The 12,159-nt window shown below is 39.6% G+C and overlaps 2 protein-coding genes, 1 long non-coding RNA gene and 4 other non-coding genes across 13 annotated transcripts in view; 6 read left to right on the top strand and 1 right to left on the bottom strand.

Annotated features, from left to right (window-relative positions):
* Window positions 1–1,426, top strand: part of supt6h (SPT6 homolog, histone chaperone and transcription elongation factor) — a 17,875-nt gene extending 16,449 nt beyond the window's left edge. For all 4 annotated transcript variants that reach the window (XM_005462322.4, XM_005462320.4, XM_019363717.2 and 1 more), the window contains one exon: window positions 21–1,426. In XM_005462322.4, the coding sequence (XP_005462379.1) occupies window positions 21–213 (193 nt within the window). In that variant the 3' untranslated portion in view covers window positions 214–1,426. The remainder of the gene's footprint in view (window positions 1–20) is intronic.
* On the bottom strand, window positions 331–9,849 carry LOC100698980 (ras-related protein Rab-34). Of its 4 annotated transcripts, none has more exons than XM_013265594.3 (12): window positions 9,452–9,679; window positions 9,173–9,275; window positions 8,675–8,812; window positions 8,193–8,284; window positions 6,851–6,916; window positions 5,788–5,889; window positions 5,318–5,382; window positions 5,164–5,215; window positions 4,993–5,074; window positions 4,539–4,629; window positions 4,332–4,439; window positions 331–2,840 (listed from the first exon to the last, which is right to left on the bottom strand). In XM_013265594.3, the coding sequence occupies exons 3-12, from the start codon at window positions 8,753–8,755 to the stop codon at window positions 2,782–2,784; spliced, it is 798 nt and encodes a 265-aa protein (XP_013121048.1). In that variant the 5' UTR covers window positions 8,756–8,812; window positions 9,173–9,275; window positions 9,452–9,679; the 3' UTR covers window positions 331–2,781. The 4 variants fall into 4 exon arrangements, with proteins under 4 accessions (XP_013121048.1, XP_025766433.1, XP_019219263.1 ...); XM_019363718.2 differs by lacking the exon at window positions 9,452–9,679 and adding an exon at window positions 9,768–9,849 and having other exon boundaries at window positions 431–2,840; XM_025910649.1 differs by lacking the exon at window positions 9,452–9,679 and adding an exon at window positions 9,723–9,845 and having other exon boundaries at window positions 431–2,840; window positions 8,675–8,732.
* Window positions 9,745–12,159, top strand: LOC102083023 (uncharacterized). The gene is made up of 8 exons (XR_267580.3): window positions 9,745–9,893; window positions 10,282–10,366; window positions 10,563–10,610; window positions 10,699–10,798; window positions 10,997–11,051; window positions 11,525–11,569; window positions 11,759–11,812; window positions 12,053–12,159. It is a non-coding gene; the product is annotated as an uncharacterized LOC102083023 (long non-coding RNA).
* On the top strand, window positions 10,413–10,484 carry LOC112848096 (small nucleolar RNA SNORD49). Its single transcript, XR_003222044.1, has one exon. It is a non-coding gene; the product is annotated as a small nucleolar RNA SNORD49 (small nucleolar RNA).
* Window positions 10,848–10,922, top strand: LOC112848101 (small nucleolar RNA SNORD65). The gene has a single exon (XR_003222049.1). It is a non-coding gene; the product is annotated as a small nucleolar RNA SNORD65 (small nucleolar RNA).
* On the top strand, window positions 11,374–11,451 carry LOC112848097 (small nucleolar RNA SNORD49). Its single transcript, XR_003222045.1, has one exon. It is a non-coding gene; the product is annotated as a small nucleolar RNA SNORD49 (small nucleolar RNA).
* LOC112848102 (small nucleolar RNA SNORD65) lies at window positions 11,612–11,684 on the top strand. The gene has a single exon (XR_003222050.1). It is a non-coding gene; the product is annotated as a small nucleolar RNA SNORD65 (small nucleolar RNA).

Genomic DNA, 12,159 nt, shown 5'->3' with positions numbered 1-12,159 from the left:
TCTGTCCTCTCTCGCTGCAGGCCAAGCGGCAGCAACTCCTCCGCGGTGGACTGGGGCAAGATGGCCGAGCAGTGGCTGAAGGAAAAGGAAGCAGAGGGCCGAAAGAAAGCTCAGAGGATGACGCCACGACCGTCACCCAGCCCTATGATCGAGAGCACACCAATGTCAATCGCCGGAGACGCCACGCCCCTGCTGGATGAAATGGACCGATAGGGGACAAAGGGGGGCGTTGCTGTACCCCCCCACACACCCAACTTTGTCCCTTTGTACTGCTTCTTCACCCAGATAACCCATTACCCTTTCTCTCCCCAACATCCCATCAGCCCCATCTTCGCCTTGACTCTTCATGTTTTCCCTTCACCTCATGATATTGTAGCTGCAGTTTTCACTCTGGTGTCACGGCTCATATCAGCCCACCCCATCTCTCGTCTTCCCGTCGACCCATCAAATGTTTCATAACCTCACCTCCAGCCACCTCACGCTATGGCTGCATAGTATTTTGTACAGTCAGAATAACACTGTATACATCATGCAAAACGTCAGTAGAATGACATAAAGAAAGGAGAAAAAAAAAACACTTGAAGTATACGGAAGCAGTTACGTATAGGATATGGACCTACACTGACATTGAAGGACAAGCTGTCTCTCTTTATTTTTGCCATTGGTTTTAGTTTGATCAAGGAAATAGGTCTGACAGACGGGGAACAACAACCCGGTCATGATTGGCGGAGTTTTATGAGCAGTTGCCAAAAGAGCGCTTTGCCAAGCCAATGAGGAAATTGAATATTTGTATAAATGCGTCAGAACGAATAAAGACTTTTTTTTCTTGTTTGAATCTTAAGACTTCAATCTTCACATCTGTCAAAGCAAACACACGTTACTGAGCAGACACACCCGGTGACAGGATTTATAACGCCAGCTTCAGTCAGGCATGAGTTACAGATAATCGTCTCCACCACATGCTGTGATATGATCAGCTGACACCGTGTGATTGGCTCCTGTAGATAGCCTCTAATGTATTGCTGAATTTCTGTGGCCAGTTCTGTGTGGACATTAACGATGTTCCGCACTGAAAACAGGATGTTTTTGATGACTTCTTGCGCTTCAATATGCAGAAGTTGTCTTCAGTTTAAAGTTGTCGTTTTTAGTACCTGCTCTCTGACTAGCAGATTGTTGACGAAACTTTCATTAGTCTGTCAGATGTTGATTTTAAAGTTTACCCAGATCTGAATTTCTTGTATATTAAATGTGTGCAGTTCAGTGAATACTGGTTTATGATGTTTGCCATCTTAAAAGATGTGATCTCCACGTGCTGCTGCTGTAATTCTGCCTGAGTCAGTATCTCTTTTCTCACTGATATCACAGCTTTCAAAAGTTCCAATGTTCCAGTGGATGAGCTAAAGTTTTTCTAACACTATCAGCCGAATATACTATCAGACTGACTTCCCACTGCTTATATTCCTAAACTCTGTATAATGTTCTGAACTGCACGACAGTTTAAGGCCACCCTGGTTCTCTCCTGATTCATGGATTCAGTTTTACTCTTGCCGTTTGTGCCAGAGTACAAACAGGCAGCACTGGTATTCAGAGGTGTGTTTAATTTTGCTGTGTGCGAAGCAACATGGTCCCATAATATGCATAATCTTTTTAATTATGGTTTTGGAGTAAACGCTCTGGGTTTTACATTTCTGGCCAGGTGGAGATCTCGCATGTGTCTCAGCGAGGCTGTGATTGGTTGTCGGCAGTAGCTGGTCTCCGGCACTGCCGATGGCTTTTTCTACCTGTGATCCCTTTAATAAAAGTGTTCATATGAAACTTCATGTTTTATTCTTGCTAGTCTGTTCAACAAATTGGGAGTGTTAACATATGATGGGCACGTTTGTCTGTTGTTTTTATTTTCTTACTGGCAGCCTACTTCCAGCCTTTGAGTCAACAGTAGGATAGAGAATGCCATTTAACCTTGGTTTATAGTTTGAGATGTGATGATAACAATTTAATTTAGCCTCTTTTATATTATTTACAACACTGGAAGTGTGGAAAACATGGAAAGATTTCAATACCTTAAGAATCTGTATAATATGAGTTAATATATCTACGCTTATGAAGACACACCCACGTTCTTGCTGTCTGGCTTACTGACGAAATTCAATGGAAGCAGATTGAGCTTGCTGCTTTTTCCCATTCCTGCAAACAATCCCTCCATTTTCAAGATCATGAGAACCGTTATGTCAGAGGAGAGGGATGTGTAACGGGTGTGACCGTGGTCACTGGAGTTGGCGTACGCATCAAATTAGCAGCAGAGAGACACATGACAGGAGGCGTCTAAGGCCCGCTCCCCTTAAAAAGATGCAGTCAGCCCAGCACTGACATTTCAGCAGGAGAAAAACACTCCTTCAAACGGATGTTTTAAAGGCATCAACAAAGTGCAATTTAATGGTGGTTGTAGTGGAGAATAATCTTCCTCTTCTCATAAATGTTTACATAATCAGGGACATCACAATGGCCTGTTTGTTGTCGCCGCAGTCAGCTGTAAACATTCCTGAGATTACACTGCTCAGATCAGTCAGCTGACAGGCCTGTTTACAGGAACCACTTAGAATTTACATCTTGACCTATTGCTGAATCCTTCTCAGGTCATTATCAACACTGTGACCTTTCTTTCATGGGTTCTACTCATGATATTCACAGCGAGCCGTACAGTCCGCATTTTATCTTAATTTTCCTGTTGCATGTCCCATTTCGTGTTGCTTCAGAAAATTTCCGGCAGATATTCATCCAATCTCAGCAGCAGTTGGGCTTCTTCTTTGGTTTATGGCTGGTCTCTGTGCTGTCTGTGATCCCTGAACATAAATAAAAACATGATTTTTTTTTCACTTTTATGTTATTCGTATAAGCAATGTGAGCTTTCTTTTTCTCACTGGAAGCAATAGAACAATCAAAACCATTTGTGAATGGATCTTAAAGGTTAGATTTTCTCAAAAATATCTATGTTTACACACAGAAGTCACACCATTGAACTGGCAGACACAGTGAACACGGGGCATATTGGTTACACAGGAGTTCTCCCTTTATCAGTACAAATACATGCCTATGCTACATTACTGTTTGGTCTGTTTATGCTATTGGCACACTGTTATGGTTAATTACACAAAGAAAAGTTAAAACATAGGGGTGGTGGATGTTGTCTATAGAAATATATAGAAGACCAATATAAGAATGATTGTAAGTTTATAAGCAGTAAAATGTATTTACATCTTAAATTTATTGAGGAACCACTTCACCTTATTTATCTGACATTAAACTTTTGATATTATCCCTAAATACAGTAAACTTCAAAAGCTAATGTGTCAAATGATGTAATAATGATACTGTAAACATCATGATGCTTTTATAAAGTGTCATACGTACACAAAACCTAAAAATGGGTCATATTAGCCTGTTGTTAGGTGGTTGCTAGAGAATATGATGACATCATATCTAATATATATAAGAACCTGTAGGGGCTCAAGATGTACTCGCGTGCCTTGACTTTTGATTTCTCCGCTGAAGGTTGTGTAGGAGGAGTTGGTGGATAAACAACCAGACAGAGATTGCTTGTGTTATAGTAGGAAACATTAATAGCAGAGCAGTGGTTAGCATTCAGGGGTGTAAAATATCAAGGACACAAAACGATTTGAGTTTTTTCCTATATAACTTAACTCAGTCCCTGATTACAGATAATAAAATCTCCTGGGCACGCTTTCGTATTCTTAACACAAATTTTGATGTTTTTGGCTTAACATCGCTCGAAGATGGTGGCTACCTCAAAACATTCCCGAAGCTCCTCGGGCAGCGAGCTGGATAATAAGAATACCAATAATTTCTGCACCCAGAAAGGAAGAGAGTGATTTCATGACAGAGGATACCAGATTACTATGTTACAATCATTCTCTTTTTTAATGAGAGGGAGTAAAGGTCACAGTGGGCTTGTTTTAGTGCTGCCAAGATCATTTTTATACGTATTAACAATTTTCAGTGGCATACCACATTTGTTTGATTAATAGCCGTTTATTTTGTGGATCACTGTGCTACGGGTGCACTTACAGAGTCTTCAGACCTCACTGGAAAGGTCTGGCTTTGACCCACTGTGGAGTGAGTTGGTCAAAAGCCACTCAAGTGACAATCAATAGAGGTAAGATTAGAAAACACTCTGTGTGTCTAAGCAAAAAAGATTTTTTTTTAAATGTGTTTTTGCCTACTCACAAAAAACATAAACAGATAAAGCACAGCACCTTTCATTTTTGAGCTAACAACCAGAAACAGATAACAACCACTGAATAATGTGGACTCACTGATTATGTCACCAACATGCCTCGACCCGCTCCTCTCCAGCTCAGATAAAACATTGGCCTCAAAAGTCAAAGAAGCCACACGGAAGAAAAAGTCCTTCACACCATCTCCTGGACAAAAACAAAGTCACAGAGGGCAGAGTTTACTGAGAGGACAAAACATGAAAATGAAAAGCATTCAGGCTTAAAGACTGCCTGTTTATCTCCCACCTGACTTTGCAGACACGGCCCAGTACTCTGCTTTGATTTCCTCAGAGAGCCTCATGGCTTCCTGCTCAATCTGAGCCAACAGGTCAGGAGACTGAAGAGCAAAACACAGAGAGATGAGTCACTGTAGGGCAACTTCAGCAACCAGTCAACCCATTATCAACATTCTGACTGATCAGAACAAAACTCCCCGATATCTGGCATTTTACAGAAGACTAAAATTGAAAGCAGAAATATTTTTATTACTGTTAAAGTCTGTCCTTTATGACCACAAGAGTTTTTATTATTAACTAAAAAATTCCAATCATTCAAGGCATTTCATTCAAAATGAAATGCTTTGAATCAATAATGATCCTCACAATCTCACCTTACATTTTCAACTTATTAATCAACTATTACATTAAAAATGTCAGGTCACATCTCAGTTTTTCATAATTTTTTCATAAAATTCACCCACACTGAGGTCCTTCTTGGTACCGACAAGGAACAATAAGACACTGGACGGGTCATTTTCCTTCATAGCATCTTCCAGCCACTGCCTGGATGCACACACATACACACGCACATACATTTTATCGGCTTTTTAAAGAAAATATCTGACAATGACATTGTAATGGAAACTCCTTACCTGGCATGGGCCAGTGAGCCCACACTGCTTAGGTCAAACACAACAATAATGGCTGGAGAAATGCAGACAGTTTGATATGGGTCAGAACGAGAACACGAATCTTTCACCAGCTTTAGTTAAAAGACAAAAATGAATATTTTGAAGCTTCATTCACCTTGTGCTCCTCTGTAATAGGTGGAAGCGATACACTTGAAGCGCTCCTGACCTGCTGTATCCCACCTAAAACAGATCACACGCAGCTTTAATGGTCGTCTTTGGAATATTTGGTGAACGTGAAAGAAACAGTGGGATTAAAAGTGAACTAGAGTCCTAATGCTGACTGGATGCCAAAATTATTACCTTAATATTACACTGATTCTACATGTGCACTCACAGTAGGTACACACACATCTGAAGGTGACATAGTGAAGGCAAGGCTTGTGATTTAAGTCGCACTGAGCAGCCTGAACAACCAGATCGTGAAATTATCAGGCGGATGCTGCACAGCCCCACAATTATCTATTTATGTGACCTCATTTAGACACAGACTGCTCATATTTGAACTTCTTCGTGGTGATTACTCATATGACCCTAGGGCTCAGTCTAAGAACTGGATGTTTCTCTCTGGTTAAGAAGTACACTTACAGCTGTAAACTGAAGGGAACACCAAGCACCTCAAAGCGCTCCATCTCAAAATCCACCCCTATAGTCGCTTTGTAGTTCTTCTCAAACGCACCCTTACAGAACCTGAGAGGAACAGGGGACAGGTGGCAGACTAAGAAAGATAAAAAGAAAATCTTTTTAACATTTTCTGAATAAAATGCTTCATTTCTTAAGGATTTTTACCCAACAATACAGTAAACTGACTACATCCTACTATTGAAATACAAAATATTCAAAATATTCATTATTAATTAAATATTAATGACATTTGTGGTATCATAAAAGTCTTCATCCTGAGTGGCATGGTTTCTGCTGAAACTATTAACCTGTGATGAGGATGAGAAAAACAAATGAGCCTGAGCTCTGTGCACATGCTCAGTGTTTTTATGTGTGATTGAAATCCGTACAGCAGCACCACCAAGTAAATTTAAGTTTCTGCCTTAGTATGGTATGCTTTAGGTTTAATTTAGGTGAACAAAAAGTGTTAGGTAAAGGTCATGCCCCACACCATTACACCAATGACACAAAGCAGGTGGGATCTATGCTGTCATGCTGTTTACCCCAAATTCTGACCCTACCTCTGAATGTTTCAGCACAAATTGAGATTCATCAAACCAGGAAACATTTTTTCAGGTTCTGTGAATTGTAATCTCAGTCTCCTGCTTGGATGACAGGAGTGACACCTGGTGTGGTCTTCTGCTGCTGCAGCTCATCTGCTTTAAGGTTCAACATGCTGTGCTCTTTCTAACAGCAGTCTGGCCGTTCTCCTTTAAACTCTGAAATCAGCAAGGTGTTTCTTCCACAGAGAATTACTGCTCACTGGATATTCTCTCTTTTTCAGACCATTCTCTGTAAACTGTAGATCAGCATTTTCTGAAATACTCAGAACAACCAGTCTGACACCAAAAACTATGCATGTTCACTTAAATCACATTTCTTCCCCCATTGTGACATTCAGTTTTAATTTCAGGAGGTCATGTTCACCATGTCTCTATATATTAAGCTATATAATATGTAAAGCAATAGCTATATAAAAGCTTCTTACCTGCTGATCAGACACGTTTTGCCAACTGCAACATCACCCACGACGATGACCTTAGCAACATTAAAGCTGAGAACAGAAATCCACAACTGTCAGCATTCACTCAACAACATGAAAATACACAGCAGGGTATTCCACAGCATGGAGAAATCACTCAAACATTTAATTACATAAATACTTGATATGTTGGAAGCATTGGGAATTTAGTAAAGTGCACTTTATTTATTTGCAATAATTTATAAATTTGATGTATAACACAGAGAAGCAAAAACACAGTTCCAGTGCTAATTCTGCTTCATGACTTCAGTGTAGAAGTGTAGAAAATTTACCTGCTTTTATGTATTTATTTTTTATTAAGCAATAATTAATTTATGTATTGTATTTAAAAAAGAATTTGTGCTGACAACCCTGAATTGGATAGGGGAAAGAGAATGGATGGATGGGAAGAATTTGTGTATGTGTGACTGCACAAATATGAAGAAAATAACATGCATTAGTCATCTTTATGTGCCTATAACTTAAAAAAGCTACATGTCTGATTATATTCGGTTTTATTATCCATAACAAATCAACTGAAAAGACCAAAAATAAGAATGAACCCTTTGGAAAATATGGTTTGTTTAGCCAAAGCTGCTCGTGCCTCTGTTATTATCCATAAACGATTAAAGTGCATCAGTAAACTACACTGTAACACTGGACATTGTAGTTTATTTTGACTCACCACCTCAGACACTGTCCTTGTACTCACTACAGCACCAGCTGTGTCTAACACATGCTCTAATTCCTCCTGTTCCAATGATGTTAACTGAAAACTGCAGTTGATTAAAACTGAACCTATAAGTTAAGCTAAACAATCAAAATGTGATTAAAGTTGAGACTTAATTTAAGGAGTTCTGCATCACTGCCTCAGTAATGCAGGAATTACAGCTATTTTTATTCATACCCCCCCCCCCCCCTTCAAAGTAAAACACACTGGGGTGGTAAAGACAGGCTAAAACGTACCTAATCCTACATAAACCTTACTGTATTTACGTGAGACTAGTTTGTTCAGATTTACTTCTTTACGAGGAGTAAACATCCAAGCAAAGTCGTTGGTTTTGGCCTTTTTAAAAAAAAAAAAAAAAAAGTGGTTTGTAAAAATAAATGCCATTAGCCTTTTCTTTAAAAACACCACCAACAGAAAGTGGTCAGATGTGGCAGGAGCGTCAGCTGACACAGTCTAATATGATTTAGAAGACCAAATTAATCAGAAACTCATTAATATAATTTAAACCCACAGTGTAGAGATGTGTGTAGTAGCATGATGGGAGGCAGAGAGCATTTATTAACCCTTATGTGACCTTACCTCACTATGCCTGCTTTCTGGACCTGGCATGCAGCCTTCACGTGCGGGTGGAAGCCTTCTTTAGTGTGCAGTGCTGCATTTGCACTAAAACACTATAAAAAAAAACATGTCCATGTTTTATCATGCTTGGAAGAGGCTGCACACTGACCCAATCAGGATTAAAGACTCAACATTCATTTCAGTCATGATGTAAAACTGGAAATTCACTCTCTTCATGCTCTGAGGTCAGGTTGCACGGCTGGAGATACTTTTTTTTTTATCACTTGCCAGATGGCAGCAAGGTGAATAGGCTGTGACTTTTTGTATCCATGGAGATTTTTGTTAACCATGGGGATAAACACCGAAGTCATTGTGGAGTACCTTTATTCAGGATTAAGACTAGGTTCAGGTTTGCGATAAGGTAAGGGTAGGAGATTCAACTACAATCATGGGGTATGTGTGTGCGCGCGTGCGTGCGTGCGTGTGTGTGTGTGTTTACTAACCTTTGGGAGCTGAGTAATAACCCGGTCCTTCTTCACAGGTGGCAACATGCTGATGCAGCTGATCGATGCACACACACGCATAAACACACACCTCCTTCAAGAAGCCGCTATCACCACTACAAGCACACGTTTCATTCACTGCAAGAGGACGCACTTCTTGTATTTATCCCTTTCTCATAAATCACCCACAGCACTACAGAATCCACGCAGCACAATACCTTCTAAGCTTGTCAGAATTGAAAATTCAAAAGTTTAAATTCTGTTTTTAGTAGTCAATGGACAGTAATGTATAAATACACAAACAAATAAAGTTTTTCTTTTTAACAAACAAATCTTAATGGATTTTCACCAAATGTTGTAGAAACGTAGACAGTCAGCTGAACAAAGTTACTACTGTCATTACTACTACTTCTCATGGCAGCACTGCAGACCCCAAACTAACATTCCTTACGGGCCTGTCTGCTGGTCAAGGATTATGCAAGTTGTAAAAAGCTTTACCTGAAGCACTCAGAAGATGTGATGTGTTATCCAAAGTCCGCAGAGGAAACAAATCCAGAACAAAATGACGGCTCCACAGCCTCAGAGAGAAGTCCCACATACTCTGAAATGAGCGACGAGACACAGAGTTAGCTGTCAAACAGCGCCACTGTGCGGTCACAGGTCACATTTTATATTAAGAAGAAACTGCATTTGTTAACGGGAGAAAAAATAAAATTCACAGTTAAGTGGACAAACATAAATTACTAGCTTGAGCACATAAATAAATAAATAACACACAAAAGCAGGTGATGACCACTATAATGCAGGTCTTAGCTGGAAATTAGATGCTAAAATGGGAACAAAAAATCCGGCACGTTGTTATAAATAAAACAAAAATGTCCAAATGGTTAAAATACATGCATTTAAAAATCTATCACCACAATTAAAGTGTTATTTTAAAAAAAAGAAAAGGAAAAAAAAGGATTATCAAGTTAGCTAGCGAGACGCTGGATCAAGTGAGTGACGGTTTTCTCCGACAAAATGCGAAGAAAGCCGAAGTAGCACTGACGTTTTATTTCCGCGACAGCAGCAGTATAAAAACGCGCAAACGCACATTGTTCGTCCTTTTGGCCTCTTCTCGTCCGCTGTGGTTCACTGTCGCTAGTTTCGCTGAACTTGCGAAGTGCATTGACACGTGAGAAGGCTCCGGTGCTTTTACATGAAAGGCCCCGCGTTAAAGGTTAGTTTGTAAGCGTGTTTAAGTCGTGATTTCAGTTCGCTAAAGTTGAAGGTTAGCATTGTTCTTAGTTGTGATGTTGTAGCCACGTGGGGAGGACTGCTGGTCCTGTGCTTTTCTCTTTCTGCAAGTCTTAATGCAAGCATTGAATGCCTCCTCGATGTCTCATGTCTGCCATGAGTCTGTAAAATCATTTCTGGAAGTCTGACGCACTTATGCTACTGATAAATTAGTGGTTATGCAAATTATTTCAAACCCATTCCTTTTCTTTACCTCTTTTTGTGTGAAGAACATAAAATAGTGAATTTTGAATTCTCAGAAAGCTGTCAATTGCAACAATATGAACACCATAGAAGGATTTTTTTTAAAAATCATTGTTTTCCCCTCTCAGGTGGATCTAGGGCTTTTGGGTCACAGTATGGGTTTAAAAATCGTGCTGTTCAAGTCCTCCTGTGGTCTCCTTGTTTCCTCAGAAGGTGAGTGACCATGAAGTGGACCCAGCTGTTTGTCTGATAAATCTGTGTCCGTGATGAAAACTGTGAATAGGAAGTGCCGTCTGATGCGATAACTGACGATGTTTCTCACTCACTGTTCTGAGCCTCAGTCTCAAAATAGCTCTGTGGTAATCCATCTGTTCAGATGAGTAGAAGTTAATTTCTGTTTACTCTTCAGGCTACTCGGAAGATGCCAGATCAAGAGGATGACAAACCAGGATCAAAGGTTGGCTTAATAGTTCTGAACCCATGTAGTTCTGATGCATGTCAGAACAAATGAACTCAACTCACACACTCGCTGTTCCCTCCTCCAGGTAAAGGAAAAGAACTCGAGCATCCATGAAGGATGTTTGTCTGCATGGTGTGTGCACTCCCAGCTGAACTAGTGGACAGATGTGGATTAGTTACACACAGGTAAATTTCCATTCCTGCCCATAAGCCCATGAAAAACTGGCTGCTTCTGTTATGATGAAATTTAAACTGATAACAGCTGGAATTACCGGCAGATTGTGCAGTGTTGATCATTGGTTTTCTGAACACGAAGTGAGAATAAATTTGTCTAGAATTGACTTGATCAGTTCAAGTGTCTCATCATTTTTAAATTTGTTTCAGGTGTCTCAAAGTGAGCTGGTTTAGATTCATTTGAAGACATGCTGAGTCGTTCCTTGTAAGTACACTTACAACAAATCTGACTGTATTTAATGATAAGCTCACCTTGTACAACAAGGACAGATTTTTGAAGTATTCACTGTGCACCACATGGAATTTACATCATTTGAAATCCTGCTGGGATTTGTTTGTATAATTGTGTCTGATCCTAAAAAGCTTTCCACATTTTGTTCAGTGAAATAAAATCTACTAAAAATTTAATCCAATGCTATTCATCAATTTGTGATAACTTTAAAATTTAAATGAAAGTGCTCTGTTGTGCAAAGGGGAGTTAATTGGAAATGTATTTCCCAAGAGTCTTATGAGCCCTGAGCGGCTGTATCAATGATGAAAACCTGGAATAGGAAGTGCCGTCAGATGCGACAACTGACGATTGTCTCTAATCCACCTTTCTGAGTCTCTTCAAATTAAAGAAATTGATGCTTATCAAAGTGTACTGCATATTCTGATGTTTCCCTTTTTTATTATCAGGTCTGTTTAATGATGTCGTAGTTCACTGTCCAGTGAATTTATCAGGTAACCTTTTTCCTCTATATGACAAGTACTTATCATTAATTGTGGTGATGAAACCTAAACTGAAAAGCTGGAATTACCGTCAGATTGTTCAGTGGTGATTGTTGGTTTTCTGAACAGAAAGTGGAAGCGTTACATTCTGCTGTTAGACGAAAGCTTCTTGACATTAACTTCCTCTTATTTATGTCTCAGAACTGGATTCAGTGGCTGCAGAGACTGCTTCAGTATACATGGATCCAGAGCTCGGTAAGGTACATGCATGTTAACTTATTGGTTAAATGATCAGATCTCTTAAGTCCTATAATTGTCTTTTAGCAATATGTGGTCTGTTTAGTGTGACCTCTGCTGGAGAAATGGAGTGATGCAGTTTGAAAAATAACATGATGCAGTAAAAACTCTTTTTGGAATTGTTAGCCTATTTTTACTTTAATCTGTGTTGGCTTTTTATTTTGCACATAATTCAGTCTAATTCATTTCCCCCCTCAGGTGAAAAGAGGACTTGGAATGGATCTTTATGTGAAGATGGAACACATTTAATGCTTGATGTTTAAGAGCTGATGTTGCTGTAATTTGAATAAACTGTTGACATGTAA

Source organism: Oreochromis niloticus, linkage group LG10 (assembly GCF_001858045.2).
Source record: "Oreochromis niloticus isolate F11D_XX linkage group LG10, O_niloticus_UMD_NMBU, whole genome shotgun sequence".
NCBI lineage: Eukaryota > Metazoa > Chordata > Actinopteri > Cichliformes > Cichlidae > Oreochromis > Oreochromis niloticus.
Note: the sequence above shows the minus strand (reverse complement) of the source record. Positions and strands in the feature narration are given on the sequence as shown.

Excerpts from the sequence above, each read along its gene's own strand:
- LOC100698980 (XM_019363718.2), bottom strand. The coding sequence starts at position 8,755 with ATGCGTGTGTGTGCATCGATCAGCTGCATCAGCATGTTGCCACCTGTG. Across the intron at positions 5,383-5,787 it reads GTTCCCTTCAGTTTACAGCT|GTGGGATACAGCAGGTCAGG; the intron begins GTAAGTGTACTT and ends GATCTGTTTTAG. Across the intron at positions 4,440-4,538 it reads GGCCGTGTCTGCAAAGTCAG|GAGATGGTGTGAAGGACTTT; the intron begins GTGGGAGATAAA and ends GTTTTTGTCCAG.